The sequence below is a fragment of the Macrotis lagotis genome, chromosome 3 (genome assembly GCF_037893015.1).
Source record: "Macrotis lagotis isolate mMagLag1 chromosome 3, bilby.v1.9.chrom.fasta, whole genome shotgun sequence".
Classification (NCBI taxonomy): Eukaryota; Metazoa; Chordata; class Mammalia; order Peramelemorphia; family Peramelidae; genus Macrotis; species Macrotis lagotis.
In genome coordinates this window covers 7,635,847-7,651,504 of record NC_133660.1, presented here as the reverse complement: position 1 = coordinate 7,651,504, position 15,658 = coordinate 7,635,847, and the positions used below count along the sequence as shown (strand labels likewise).

The 15,658-nt window shown below is 37.2% G+C and overlaps 1 protein-coding gene across 1 annotated transcript in view; it reads left to right on the top strand.

Moving 5' to 3' along the window:
* Positions 1 to 15,658, top strand: part of STPG2 (sperm tail PG-rich repeat containing 2) — a 405,935-nt gene that overhangs the window by 162,043 nt on the left and 228,234 nt on the right. Inside the window, exon 10 of the mRNA XM_074228044.1 lies at positions 3,477 to 3,637. Coding sequence (XP_074084145.1) covers positions 3,477 to 3,637 — 161 coding nt within the window. The remainder of the gene's footprint in view (positions 1 to 3,476; positions 3,638 to 15,658) is intronic.

Below are 15,658 nucleotides of genomic sequence, written 5' to 3'. Positions count from 1 at the left end.
CAATTCCCTTGATATTCTTGACCTTTTGTTTCTCCAGATAAATATTGTTATTACTTTTCTAGCTCTGTAAAATAGTTGGTATGGCACAGAATAAGTAATTTGATTTGAGCAAAATTGTCATTTTTATTGGAAAATAGCATGACGAAAACTAGGCATAATTCCACATCCCACATACTAAAATAGGTACAGAATGTAGACATGAAGGGTAATATCATAGACAAATTAAGAGAACAAGAAATACTCTGTCAGATCTATATCTGTCAGAGAGGGGTCTAATTTATGACTAAACAAGAAATAGAGGACAGTATAAATTGCAAAATGAATGATTTTGGCTACATTAAAAAGTTTTTGCACTAATAAAACCAATGAAGCCAAGATTAGAAGGAAAACAGAACATTGGAAACAATTTCCACAGCTAATGTTTTTGATAAAGGACTAATTTCTAAAAAAAAAATATATATATATATATATATATATATATATGGAGAGAGAGAGAGAGAAAGAGAGAGAGAGAGAGAGAGAGAGAGAGAGAGAGAGAGAGAGAGAGAGAGAGAGAGAGAGAGAGAACGGAGTCAAATTTATAAGATTACAAGTCCAATCCTCAATTAACAAATGGTTAAAGGATATGAATAGGCAATTTTCAAATGAAGAAATTAAAGCTATATATATATATATATATGTATATATACATATGAAAATTCTCCAAATCATTAATGATTAGAGAAATGCAATTTAAAGAAGCTCCGAGGTAACACTGCATACCTATCATATTGGCTAAGATGACAAGAAAGGAAAATGATCAATGTTGGAGAGGCTGTAGAAAAATTGAGACATTTAATGTACTGTTGGTGGAATTGTGAACTGATCCAGTTTTTTTGGAGAACAATCTGATACTATGACCAAAGAGCAATAAAACTGATCATACCTTTTGACTAGGCAGCAATACCAAGACTAGGTCTAAATACTAAAGAAATCATAAAAAATGGGAAAAAGTCTCATATATTCAAAAATATTTATAGCATCTCTTTTTTGAAGCAGCAAAGAATTGGAAATTGAATGAATGCCCATCAATTGGAGAATGGCTAAACAAGTTACGGTACATGAATATTATGGAGTACTTTTGTTCTATAAGAAATCATGAGTATTCGAACTTTAGAGAAGCATGGAAAGAATTACATGATGCTGATGTAAAGGGAATAGAACCAAGAGAACATTGCATACATTAACAATATTGTGAGTTGATCAACTATGATGGATGCAGCTCCTCCCAGCAGTTCAGGGAACTAGGACAACCCTGGGAGATCTGTTAAGGACAATGCCGTAAACATTCAGAGGAATAAAAACAAAATACAGAATCTGAATGGATACTATGCCCACTTTTAAAAAAATTCTCTTATGTTTTTCCATCCTTTCTCATGTTTTTTTCCCTTACTCCATTTTAATTCTTCCTTCATAAGATGACTAATAAGGAAATATGTTGAACAGTATTGTACATGTAGAACTTTTACCAGCCTGTTCACCACTTTAGGGAGGGAAGAGGGACAGGAGGGTAGTAGAATAATATTGGGCTCATAAATTTGCAAATGGGTGAATGTGGAAAACTACCATTGTTGTGGGGCTAAAGTTCAGCATTGTGACTAATGCTAAACATTAGAACTAGTTATACAGAGATTGTAGTTGAACTCATGGAATTCATGCATAAAAGAAGAGAAGAGGGACAAGGACAGAACTCTGGGGAATATCAGGAATTTGAAATAATGCCAAGATTATGAACCTGGAGTTCTAGAAGGAAGATGGTACCTTCAACTTAAGAGAGGGAAATTTGGAAAAGGGATGAGTTTGGGGGAAAATGAATTCATTTGTGGATATGTTTAATTTGAGAGGTCTCTAAGATATATAGTTTAAGTTGTATATTAGACAGATATTGATATTTGAATAAATTTCTAGAGGGAGTCTGATGTGTGTGTGTGTATGTATGTGTGTGTATGTAGTATATTTTCATTTTAACTTGATAGTTCCAGTACTATCCTGCTTATCTATGTCACTTTCTGAGCTTCCGACTGCTCTCTTCTATGTAATTTTAATTATTTCATTGATTTTACTTCTTTCTTTAATTTTCTTAGCATCACTAGCACTCCTACCTCCTCTATTATTGCCCTACCCCAAACTTCCTTCCTAATGAATCTAGTCAGCATTTTATATCCTTTTGAATTAAAAATTGTAAACCTTTAATTTTTTTGTGATTAGATTTTTTTTGTATTTTATACTCCACAGGTGCCTCATTGCCTTTTTTTGTTTTGTTTTTGCAAAGCAATGGGGTTAAGTGACTTGCCTAAGTTCACACAGCTAGATAATTATTAAGTGGATTTGAACTCAAGTCCTCCTGATTCCAGGGCTGGTGTTCTATACCTTATTGCATTTTAACTCTTTAGTTTGAATCCCTTGAATCGCCTAGCTCAGACCTGGGCTGGAATACAAAGACTATATCTATATATCCAGAACAGAAGTAAAAGAAGACACAAAAAGAAGATGCTGCAAGATAAAATGGAATAAACATTGCTTTTGAGTCAAAAGTCCAAATCAAAGCTGACATTTTTTAGCTTTGTGATCTTTGGAAAATTGCTTAATCTTTTGCATCCTTAGGGTCTTCATTTGTAAATGACTCAGATATATGCATTACCTAACTCATGGGGTTGTTGTAAGATTCAAATGAGAAAATATACATAACACTTTGTCAATGATAAAATGTTATGTAATTATGAACTGCTATTTGACATCATGTTATTCAAATCTCACTGAACCATTCATGATTTGTTTTAGGGATGACATAAATAATGTTATTACTCATTTTTCTGTTTGATATGAGTGAATCTCATAGCTCAAAGACAAATGGTGGGAGGTATCCAAGTTCCCTCAACCTAGTTGTACATAATCAGGAGCATATTACAAAAGGAAGTGTAATTGTTGTTTGACAAATAAAAGATTTGCCCTGAGGGTCACATGGTAAGAGTTAAATGGAAAATTTAGTCAGTCTTTTGAGAAAGTATTGAATTTATTGGTTAGATCTCTCAAACTGTCCTTAATTTGATGGGTAATTGACATCATATTTTCATTTTGATGACCTTAGCTTTAGGTGGTAGCTCCTCTCTGGGCCCCTGGAGAAAAAGGAGAGTGCCCTAGGTACCCTCCATAAATGGGAGCTCTGGGATCAGAGGGAAGAGTCCTTAGGAACACTGGGGACTTCTGAAATATGAAAGAACACAAAAATAGCTGCTAAGTGACTGACTCGAATAATTACATTCAGAAATGATTGCTATCACTGACAAGCCATGTGCAGCTGTGTGTTTGAAAGATATGTAGTATTTCTAATTGGATAAATTTTACCTTGTCATTTATTTAAATATATCTTCAGACTTTCATTTCTAAAACAGCAATTGAAATATGTTATGACTTAAATGTTTGTAATGTCTTTTTAGGTCCTGGGTGTTATGATATTTTAAAAAAAAAGACTTCAATTGATGCTTTAAAAGATCTGTATATGCAGAAAACAAAGAAAAGTGCATTTGGATCTTCTGCTCCTCGAACATTTTATTCTGTTAAAGAAGATGACTATTCAGTTACTGGGAAAACTGATAAGGTAATCTGATACTACTACTTTTGTAAAGTTTTTTTTGCAAGGCAATGGGGTTAAGTGACTTGCCCAAGGTCACACAACTAGGCAATTATTAAGTAAGCGTCTGAGACCAGGGCTGGTCCTCTATCTACTGCACCACCTAGCCACCCTGACTACTACTTTTTAAAAGAAGAAAATCACATTTTGAAATCCTTTGGTGAATAGAGTTGTTATTTTAATAATATATAATTTTAAGTCTTGGGGCATAGAAAATATTTTTTGTGAATATATTTATAAAACAAAGGTATATCAATTGGTATTTTAGGTCTGACTTGTCTGGTGATTCAGGTTTGGAATTGAAATAGATTGATATACTTATAAGTCTTTTTGGTGTTCAGTCATTTTTCAGTTGTGTCCATCTTCTTGTGACCCCATTTGGTAGTATCCTGGCAAAAGTAGTGCAGTAGTTTGTCATTTCCTTCAAAACTGAGGCAAAACTGAGGGTTCAGTGACTTGGCCAGGGTCACATAACTATGAACTGTCTGATCCCGAACACTCTATCCACTTACCCTTTAGTGGCTTACTAATAGGCTACTTCAATAAACAACTTTATTTAATAACTTGGGAATATATTCAATAAAGCAATATTTAAAGCTATTTGGTAAGACTATAGGCCATGTTGAGGGAGATATGGTCTTACCTTTCTCTCCATAACTAAATATATTTTGTTCAGGTGGATATGATAAGACACATGACCACAAGGCCTACCCCATGATGGGGATGTAGTGGCTGGTCATGGAATGGCCCTCCTATGCCCTTCTAGATGACTGGAAATCTACCCTGACAATTCAAATTTCAGTCCTGGTTGAAACAATCTATCTCACAGATAATTTCCCTCTCTTTCTTTGGGAGGAAATAGACAAAAATAGCACATTTTCTTCATAGGATCTTAGGAGAAAGTAGCTCATATTGGTCTTACCATATTCTTCCCTAGGAATTCTCTAGAGGATCTTCTATCATATTAATGGCCTTAGGACCAAGTAGCCTAGCATAGCAATGTTGATAGAAAAACTCATTATGAGTAAAAGAAAAAAATGAGAAAGATAAGAGGGGGAAAAAATCCCAAACCCCAAACAAAAAAAGAAGCAATGTGGTGGTCCCCTGAAGAAATGACTGACTAGATGTAAGTGAAGAGGTAGTCTCAGGTTTCTCCCTGGAAGGGGCTGAGTGCCCATCCTTCTGGGCACTTATGCATGATATGTAAGAGTGGGAACAGTTGACAGTGATTCTTCTCATGGAAAGAGAGGATTAGCAAGGTGCTCCTAAGTGAGCAGAGAACCCTGCAGTCAGGAAGATATGCGTTTGATTCCTGACTTACCAATTGGGTGACCCTGGGTCAGAGGAGACTAGTTTTTCCATGAAAGGTGTTGAAGCTACTCTTGATGATTACTTGGCTAAGGACCTTTGGGAGAGCTTCATGGAAGCCAAAATGAGGAGGAGAGCTCCCCTAGACTTGGATGGTGTTCTGCCATCCTAGGGAGGCAAGGAAGAATGACATATTTTTTATGATAGATAGTGGTTATTTGAGAGCAAAGAAGACCCACCAAGTGAGGTCTGATGAAGTGAGGGGCATTATGCAAAGTGCACTTCTCATCTGCCCAGGTGAGCCCAGAGACCTGACATAGGAAGAGCAGGATGGTTGGTGATCTATTAGAGGCAGGTCCTTCCCATATTACCTAGGCTTTGTGATGATGTGGTATCATCAAGTGACTTTAATAGTAAGACCATTTTTTTAGGTTTTTGCAAGGCAATGGGATTAAGTAGCTTGCCCAAGGCCACACAACTAGGTAATTATTGTCTGAGGCTGGATTTGAACTCAGGTACTCCTGACTCCAGGGCTGGTGCTCTATCTACTGTACCACATAGCCACTCCTAGACCACCTTTTGATGGTCTAATCATCAGAACCATAATTTTATGGTGACATGATTTCTACAATGTGCTAACTAAAAGGTGAAGTGTAATGGGTGTCAGCCAGTGAGAGCCTTATCTGTCAGAGGGCAGCCAGGTGCTGATGTGGAACCTGGGAAGCCTCTACCAATGTTATGAATGGGGAGCCTTGCCCTCCTCCTGACATGCAGAGGTGTTCTGGGCCTCTTTCCTTTATACTTACTTCACTATAAGGAGGGACTTTTTGGGGGGGCATTGATGATGAACTAGAACTGTGTTCATGTAAAAGACTTCAAAGAAGAACACTTGATCTCTCTTTCTTGTTGACTTAAGAAGGATAACTAAGCTAGGGAGAATAGTAGGGGCAAGGGGAATCATCCTCACCCCCTCTCTGACCCTCACCAGGATAGTCCCTGAGCTCATGGCTTCAAGACAAGCCTGTGTCTGCGGTGGGACTGCCCACTATTTGCTCCTTTCCATTGGCATGCAGCCTCGGGAGATCTCAAAAGGTCCAGGCCCTGGTATCCTTCTTAAGGGTGTTGGCATCCAGGTTCTTGTGAAGCCCAGCTTTTCAAGGTTGGGACCACCTTCTTTGTTTCCAGTTACATCAAGTCCAGATACAGTCCAAGAAGGGTCTGGTAGTAAGGAGAGGGCTCACCTCAGCTGCATTTATGTTTCTGGGGTACCACTCCAGTCTGCCCTGCTGAGCTTCCTCTGTTTAGCCTAACCTCGTTTACTTTGTGTGCCTGGTCATAGTTTGTACCTCCCACTTCTTGCATGATTTGGAGGGGTGTTCAGATAGTCATTGCCATGGGGAGGGGAAGGGAAAAGAAAGGGAAAGGGGCACCATTTGTTGTCTACTCTGGGGCAGATATCTTTTTTTCCCTGTAGGGACATCCCTTTGTTTTCCAATTTTAAAAGGTAAGAATACAAAGGATTATACAATGTGAACAGTTAGAGACCTCAAGGATCATTTAGGAAAATCCTCTCGTTTTAGAGCAAAGTAAACTGAAGCCAAGGAAGGGGAAGTGGTTAAGTCAAGGTTACAGGGTCAGTAAGGCAAAGGTAGTCAGTGCTGACCTCTCAGGGGTCAGGAGAGGAGTTGATTAAAGGCTATAGGTGAGTCTTCTCCTGGCCTTGGGATGGAGGGTCGGAGCCCGATGATCTTTGGTTTAGGAACTGACTGATCTTCTGACTGGAGTCATGTGGGCCCTGACCCTGGATCTGAGTCAGACAAGAGCTGACCACTGGAGCCTCTGGAACATTCTTCAGTTTCTGTCCTGAGTCCTACCTCCCAGGGTTGTGAGCATTACATGTTGCAAAGCTGGGCTGACTCAGGGGGTCTGGGAGTCTGACTCCAAAAAGATCCCCCAGCTGCAAGGGAGAGTCTGACCTCTTGTCCTAAGATTTGTATTATCTGGGCATAATCTATATCCTCCTGAGCTGGGAAGTGCTGGGTGGGTCTCCTTGGAGAGATCTGGGCCTTTTCCTGTTGAGGGGCATTTCATCTGGGAGATCCAGGCAGGATAGGAGCACCATTCACCAGCTGGGGGTAGAGAAGGTCCAGCTCTGCCTACATCTTATTTTCACAAATTAGAATCAGATCCTTTGCTTCCATTTTGGCTTCCAGAAGGGTAGCAACTCCTCTTGGCTGGTGGTGGCAATGCTGGTGGTATTGGCATAGTATGCCAATCCCCTCATCCCCTCAGTGATGGCAGTGGGGCACCTGTCAGTTCAGGATCATGCTGTGTTTTTGTCTTGTTACTCATGCATCTAGAGACAGAGACAGAGAGACAAAGAGACAGGACACTTACACACACACATACATACACACACACAAACACAACACAGAAACTGAGAGACTGAGACAGACAGGGACAGAGAGTCAAAGAGACAGGGGAGAGAGAGAGAGAGAGAGAGAGAGAGAGAGAGAGAGAGAGAGAGACAGACAGACAGAGAGAGAGAGAGAGAGTGAGAGAGAGAGAGAGAAGGAGGAAAGTAGAAAAGAGGGAAGGTTGAAGGGGGAGTGGGAAGGAGAGGGAGAGACTGGGTTAGGGATTTTTAAAACATCCTCACAACAACCCCAGAGGTCAAGTGCCGTGATTATCCTTATTTTTCTGCTGGGGAACCTGAAGAAGGCAGAGGTTAAATAACTTGCCCAGGTTCATTATCAGTATCAGACTGGATTTGAACTTGGCTTTTCTCACTCTCAACCCTGTGCTCTACTGCCATCTAACTGGGCCCTCAGTCATAAGCCCGGTGAGTTTAATTATACTGACTTCCATAGGTATTGTTGGGTTTAGGTTAGGAATCCTGAGTGTGTACTCTTAATGTTAAAATTTCTTTGTATATATGTATATGTGTATATATGTGTGTGTGTTTATATATTCATACATATATATATATGTCTTGATTAGCATAGTTCTATCTTATTTTTGAATCAGTTATACTTACTTTATATCCAGTAAATTTGTAATAAGATGCTCTAGCTCTCTCAAATTCAAAATGTTACTTGTGACACCCAAGTACTAGGGGACCCTTTAAAGATCTGAGTTTTTTTCTTCTCTGTTATCAGCTTGAATCCTCAAGAACTGAGTTCTCTTATTCTTTGGTTTCAGTGATTATTTCCCCAATTCCATTTAGCCACATAATATAAATTAGTTTTCGTAAAAAGACAATTACTTCAAAGATTTAGTAAAAACAAAACTCTATAAATATTTCCCACAATAACTCAAGGGCATACTCTCCCTCTATCACCTCAGTCTCTGAATTTGAAGAGACTGGAAGAAGATAAGTGTTTGAGGTTCCAACTGAGTAAAATGATTATATTTACCAATTTGTCTCTTTCTTTAACAATATATTTTAATTATTTCCACTTAGTTGTAACTTCTTATATATATAATTAAAACAATTCAGTGAATCAATTTGAATAGCTGTAATTTTGAATTTTAGGGCTTGCCAAGAAGAATATAAACATGTTCTCCAAATTGTACTTTTAAGAAAAACGATTATGATAGTAATGACAATTGTATACTTAATTTAAATTTTGCATTGTCTTCCTCACATTTATTTCTTGTTAGCTCTTTTGTGATTTATTATAATTTTCATTAGAGCATTTTTCTAATTGATAGCCTCTTAAGCTGTTGCAATTTTTTTTGGTGATTTTTTTTGTCTTTTGAAAAACATTAATTTACAACTTTTTCAAGAGTGGTAGAACATGGAAAAATAGCTTAAGATTACAAAATAGTTCAGTAACTATATAAAAGATAGTATTATTTTCTTGATATTTTTCTTCAGTCCTTTATGAATACTGTTTTAGAGGCCAATGATCTAACAGAGAAATATCAGGGATAATTATTGCCTTCAGTATACTCTTTGCAGACATTCGTAAGTTCAGGGATCTTCCAAATTCTTTAACAGGTGGTAATGATTGAATTATAGAATTGTGTTATAATCTTGAAATTTATCTTGAAACATATAAAGAGCTTTTTTTGACTTGTTTTTCAAAGATATGACCTCAGTATGGAAAAACAAAGCACTAGGTGCATTTTCTGAATATGGATTGAAGATGAGCCGGCCTAGTTAAATATGAAGAGGCTCATCACTTGTGAATTTGTCACTCAGGGATGAATTTCTTAGCTATGACAATCCATAAAATGAGGGGAGAAAAGGAAAATGGCTATATTCTACTTTGATAGGCAGCAATGGTGAGAAAAGAGGAAGAAGATGGTAAAAATAGTATAATTTTTAGACTATGTATAACCATTAATATATCTATTAGTTTTCTAAATGATCATTGTTCCTCAGTTTTCTTTTTCTGAATGTCATGGGCATTCTTTGTCCCATGCTCAGAACCAAATAGTATAAAACTTGATATTTTTGTGTTTTGCTAAATCAGAACACAGAAGAAAATTGCAGTCACTTGAAAGAATTGTTCAGATGGTTTCTTTGAAGATGCAAACAAAAGAATTTGTTGAATTGAAATTTTGTGCAAAGGATAGAGCACTAGGTCTGGAGTTAGGACATTATTGCTGTTCAGTTGTTTCAGTCATATTTGCCTGTTACCACCTATGTCTGAAACAACTGAACAACACCAAATATATCTTGGCAAAATAGGGCAAATGGATGAGTTGGGCCAGGTAGAGAATGGACTAGGATTGCCTTTAAGGAATCATAAATCTACTTTCACTTCTCTAAAGTTTCCTATAAGTAAAGGTCTATCCATAATTTTTATGCCAATCAAACATCAAGCATCTAAAATTGCCCAATATGTGCAAAGCCCTGGTAGGTGCTAGGGATATAATTGGAAAACGAACAGCTTGTGTCCCCGAGGAGCCTGTATTCCTACCAGGGGAGACAGTGTTATATGTACCTTTGCAATGTCCCCCTGAGGCTCTTCTTCCCAATGTATATTCCAAATGTTGAAGCACAGAAGGGCATCTGTTCTTAGTGATCTAAGGATAACCCTTTGGGGGGCTACTTCTATCACAAACTTTTACTTGTCTGCCTTGTTTGAATTAAATCTGGGTTTTAGAAAAAGCAATTATTATGAAGGTATAGTAAAAACAATTGGTTTAAAGCTCCCCCCCCCCAAAAAAAAAACCCAGGGTCCACTTTCTCATCAGTACGTACTTGTCTGAAGGGAAAGTATACCTAAATTCAGAACCAGATGTGGAGGTTTACTAATGTAGGATGCACTTTGTATCCTCAACTTAACCCCTTAGATGTAATCTTGACTGAGTCTGTTGCTTCATTGAACTCAACCCTCTTCTCTCAAATGAACAATCATGATCCCCAAGCACGAGGAAGAAATTGGCCCTCTTCTCTGTGTCTGCCCTCCCTCTGTTTCTCCCTTTTACCCATACATGCATAAGTCTCCATCCTTTGATTACATTTCCATGGAAGGAGAATGAGGAAGGTGAGGAAATTCTATATCCTCTCTCTCCCAAGAGGGTTTCTCTTCATAGGTTTGTTTTCTTTCTTTACTTTTGACTCCAACTCTTGAATGAGTGAACTCCAAACTAGATTTCTTCCATTGTTGATTTGGTGAACTGTTGCTTATTTATATAAAATGCCTAGTCCCAAGTGGTACAATTGATTCTGTTAGCCAATCACAGGATGTTGTGGTGTCCCCTGTCTTTACCCAATGTCCAAAAATCCTATAATCCTCTGGAACTGATTAAAAATTTATTCATTTATTATTATTTTGTGGTTGTAGGAAAATTTCTTATCAACTATTTTATACCTTTTAATTTATATTCTCAGCCTATTGATTTATTGATTCAGTGACTATTCTAATTGATTGACTATGCTATATTGATTACATTCTTGGTTTTATGTGATTAATTAAAGTGGAGTATATATAGGAAAAAATACAAAATAAGTACAAGATAATTTTAATAAGGAGGACTCTAGTAAATGAGATTAGGAAAAAAACTTCCTGCAGAAGTGAGCTGAGCCTCAAAGGGTGTAAGGAATTCTATTACACTGAGAGGAGGAAGTAGTATGGATTCCAAGCAATGGAGCCAGACAGGCTCTAGACCCAGAAAGGGAATATGCCACTATTTCATTGGTGATGTTTTGGTTCTGGGAATTAAAAACTCTATGTTTTTACCAAACAAAGATAAATGATATCACTTGGAGGTATATGTTTGGCTTACAATGTAACATTGTAGAAGATAATAAGGAATTGAATGATTGGTGGAAAAATGAGTTTCTCTTCATGTGGTGAAAGCAAGAATAGCAAAGTATCTTCTTGTTCCTCTAGTATCCCTTTGATATCAGGAGGAGAAAAGTCCCCAAAGAAGCAGACTTTCTTGGGTGCATTAAAGTATAATGTGAACAAGAATCTCATGTGATAGGTAAGATGGATGTATTTAGAGTTTCCTAATTGAGGGAACACTTTGGCAAGGCCATAGATTCATTTGAGTATGTGAGAGTGCATTTTGCTGCCAGAATATCTAGAAATAAGGATTCTGGAGTTGTCTCAAAAAATAAACATGAAAATGACTTTCTAATAAATGAAAACTGGACCCCCTGACAACTTATGTTGTTCTCTTCCTATCTTTTCCTTAAAAAAACTAACAAACAAAAACTCTGGCCCCCCCACTGGATTCTTTGCACTAAAATATAATATTCCTAGTGACTCATTAATTAATAAGATGATTGTATGAAATTGCTCTACAAAGATATATTACTATAGCATAAAATCCTTTGGGGTTGCATTTCTTATATGTGCTGTTTCTTTTTACATTCTTTAGATATTTCTATTTTGCCACAAGTTTTTCAAATTATTTACCAAGAAATATATTTTTCATTTAAATCTGGTTTTGTTTACTTCTTGTTCTTTTACTCCTTGGACATTCCCTTTTATTTCCATTGTCTTTTCTACTGTACCTATTATCTTTTTTCCCTCATTTTCTGTCATCCACAAATTTTACTTTTTCCACTAGAACTTTCTCCATTAATTTATTATGAAGATGCTAAACAAGCAAAAAAAAATCTAATTGCCATAAGCATCTAGTAAAGTTTCTTCAGTCAATTAGATTGCTTTTTAATTAACTTTTGGGATTTGCCTGATTCTTCAACCCTTTAAAACCCTTTCTGGACCAAAGAAGTATATTTATATTTTAAGTGTTGCTTGAGACTCTAGTCTTCTTTGCATTGCAATTATCTAGTTTTAGTAATTTTTAAACAGAATCTGTACATCTCACTGTGATTCCTCTGGGAATGTAATTCCAAAAGTGTCTGCCCATTTTAAAGTAGTTATATGCTAATGGTTCATTATTTTGAGAAGCCTGCCATCTAGCTAAAAAGAAAAAAAAGATTCAATAAATGTGAAGGAATGGTCTATTATAAATATTCTGTACTTTACATTTATGCATAATGATGACTGAAGATTAATATCTTTATAACTATGGTTATAACTTTTATTGGAATGCCAATTTACATAAAATTTCCTAAAATGCAAAATAAAAGTGAAAGATGCTTTATTGAGACATGAAAAATTAGATTCTTCATGAATTCCCCAGTTCATATCACCAACATGAAAATAATATTGTCAGTAGAAATATTGCAAAGAAAAGTTATTTTGATACTTCAAGATATATACATATATATATATAAACACCTATCTTCTAACAGAATACCATATGAATTATTCTGACTAAGATTGTATAGATTTCTTTTTTCCACATAAAGTTTCAGAAGATTACTTTTTCTGTTTATGAATCATTAGTATAAAGAACATTAGATTAAAAATATCAGTGAAAACATTCTTAGTGGTGAATAGAGTTGATTTTAAATGTAAGCCATTTGAAGGGTGATTTCCTGGAGTTTGTTAAAAATAGAATGAGTGAGGGGAACTATTGGTTATTGAGATTCTATAACATAGTACAGTGATAAGAGTTGATTTTTGGAATCAGAGTCTCTAGGTTCTAATCCTATCTCAAAGTGGATGACTCAGAGTCACATCAATCTCTACATATCCACAACTTCTTCATCCTCCCACACTTTCCTCTCTTTTGGATTTTCCTGTTACTTTTGAGGGGATCATTGCCCTTCCATTCACTAAGGATTATAACCTTGGTGTGATTCTGGACTTTTCTATTTTATTCACCCCCATTTATATTTTTTTAAGATTGTTGCAAGGCAAATCGGGTTAAATGGCTTGCCCAAGACTGCACAGCTAGGTAAATATAAAGTGTCTAAGGTCTGATTTGAACTAGGTACTCCTGACTCTAGGTCTGTGCTCTATCCATTGCACCACCTAACTGCCCCTCACCCCATTTATTTACTCAGTTACCTAATCTTATAATTTCTTTTTCTGCAGTATCTCTCGCACATGTCCCCTTTGCTTCTTGCACTTCACCACCACCATATTTCAGGTTCTTAACACCTCATGACTGAACTATTACAATAATCTTCTATTGAATCTCCTAACATCAAGTCTCTCCTCAATCTAATCCATACTCCACTAATTTTCATAAAGTCTAGATCTGACCACATCATTCCTATGTTCAGTAAACTCCAATGGTTCTCCATCATCTTCAGGAACCCTTGATTGTTTTTACACCTTTCCATGCTTTCTTTGATCTAGCTGTTTCAGACCATTTGATGTCCTTTCAAACTAAAGTTCTCTCTCCTAATTTCCCTCTCTCCAGAATGATCTTCTTCCATTGGATCCCATTATACCTGATAATCCTCATCTCTTACCCATCCAAACCTTGAATTTTTCCTTTGGAACCAGGTCTCCATTACTATTCCCTGGACATTAGCACCAAACCAATCCCCTTGGCCTTCTCCCCTCTCTGTGTTGTCATTAAAATCAGCTCCCTGAGGGTAGAGACTATTCTTGATAATGTATATTTATATCACTAGCATTTGGCACAGTTACTGGAATGTGCTAAACTCTTAATGAATAGCTTATTTAGCAGTGAATCCATCTGTCTATCTGCAATTCACAAGCTAGTGCCATACCCTCTTGGGATGTCTTCCATTTATTCTGTTGTAAATCTGTAGGGTCTGATCTACAAATTGGTCTGCTGGTTTCTTTGATATATACTTATTTAAGATTGTAAAGAACTGTTCATTCTCCTGAAGCTCTATATGAATTTATTATATGTTCTGTGAGAGTATTATACATGATAGAAGGGAATCTCCTCTTCTTTCCATAATAAGGAATCATATATCCTTGGGACAAAGGGAGAATTGAACTAGGATAAGAATGAAAAGAACAACTTCTGGTCAAGATGGTGGAGAGAAGACAGGTACTGTGTTAAAGTCTCCTGGTTTCCCCTCAGAAATAATATGAAACTCAAACCTCTTAACAGAAATCTGATTGACAAAACCCAGAAAAAGAAGTTAGGAGAAGAACATCTACCAAAAGGTCTGTCTCTGGGGATTGTGGGTGAACTGGGTGCAGAGAGCAGAGACCCTGCCAGGAGGGGTGAGAGCTGGACTAGCCTGGGACCAGCTGTGGAGGTGTTGACTGTGGGAGCTGCAGCCCAAAAGCCAACTGGGCCAGAGGTGATGGCTCTGGGACTGATGGTCTGGGGTGCTCTGGTGGGGCTGGAAGGTGAGTTCCAGCATGGATAGTTGCAGACTACTGGGCTTCTTTGGTCTGGAGGACCTCAGATTCCATACCTTCATTTCAGCTGAACACTCTTCCCAGAACACACAGTAATAGCCCCCCTGCCATGCCCCCTACCAGGCTCAGATGTGGACAGCAGAGCTCCCTCAGCTCTGAATAGGGAAAGTAATTACCTCACCTCAGGGCACAGCCCACATTGATCAAGGATAAAAGTATCCAGCAGTGCTGCCTACCCCCTCCAGGCCAGGGGAAAGGGCCTCAAATCAAGGTAATAGACACTCCAGAGAAAGCAACCAGCACTCCCTACTAGCCAGGCCCACTTGGAGTTATTAAACTCAGAGAGTAAAGCCTCTAGGGATCCCAACACCACACCTCTGTGAACCAACACAAGATCTTAGGAAAATGAAGAAAAGCCAGTGGAAGGGGGGTCCATAGAAAAATTCCTAGAAGGTAAAGACCCCTAAATCAGATCTAAAATCTCTGAAGAGAACATGATTTGGTCTCCATCACAGAAAGACTTCCTTGAAGAAATAAGGAAGGAGTTTAAATCAATTGGAAAATTTGGGAAAAGAAACCCAAGAGAAGATTAACACCTTGCAACAAGAAAACAAATCCTTGGAAAATAAAATTGGACTAATGCAAAAAAGAAAATAATTGTCTCAAAACCTCAATTGTTCAAATGGAAAAACGCTTTCAAAAATAGAATTGACAAATTGGAAAAGGAGTTACAAAAGACAAATGAAGAAAATTCTTCTCTAAAAAAAAGAATGTGGAAAAAAAAGTCTATGGAAACTAATGACTTCATGAGACAACAAGAATATGCTAAACAAAACCAAAAAATGAAAAAAAAAATAGAAGAAAATGTTAAATACCTCATTGGCAAAACTACTGACCTAGAGAATAAAAGTAGGAGGGACAATTTAAGAATTATTGGTCTCCCTGAAAATATTGAAGAGAAAAAAAACCCTGGACTTAATACTACAGGGTTTAGTGATGGAAAACTATC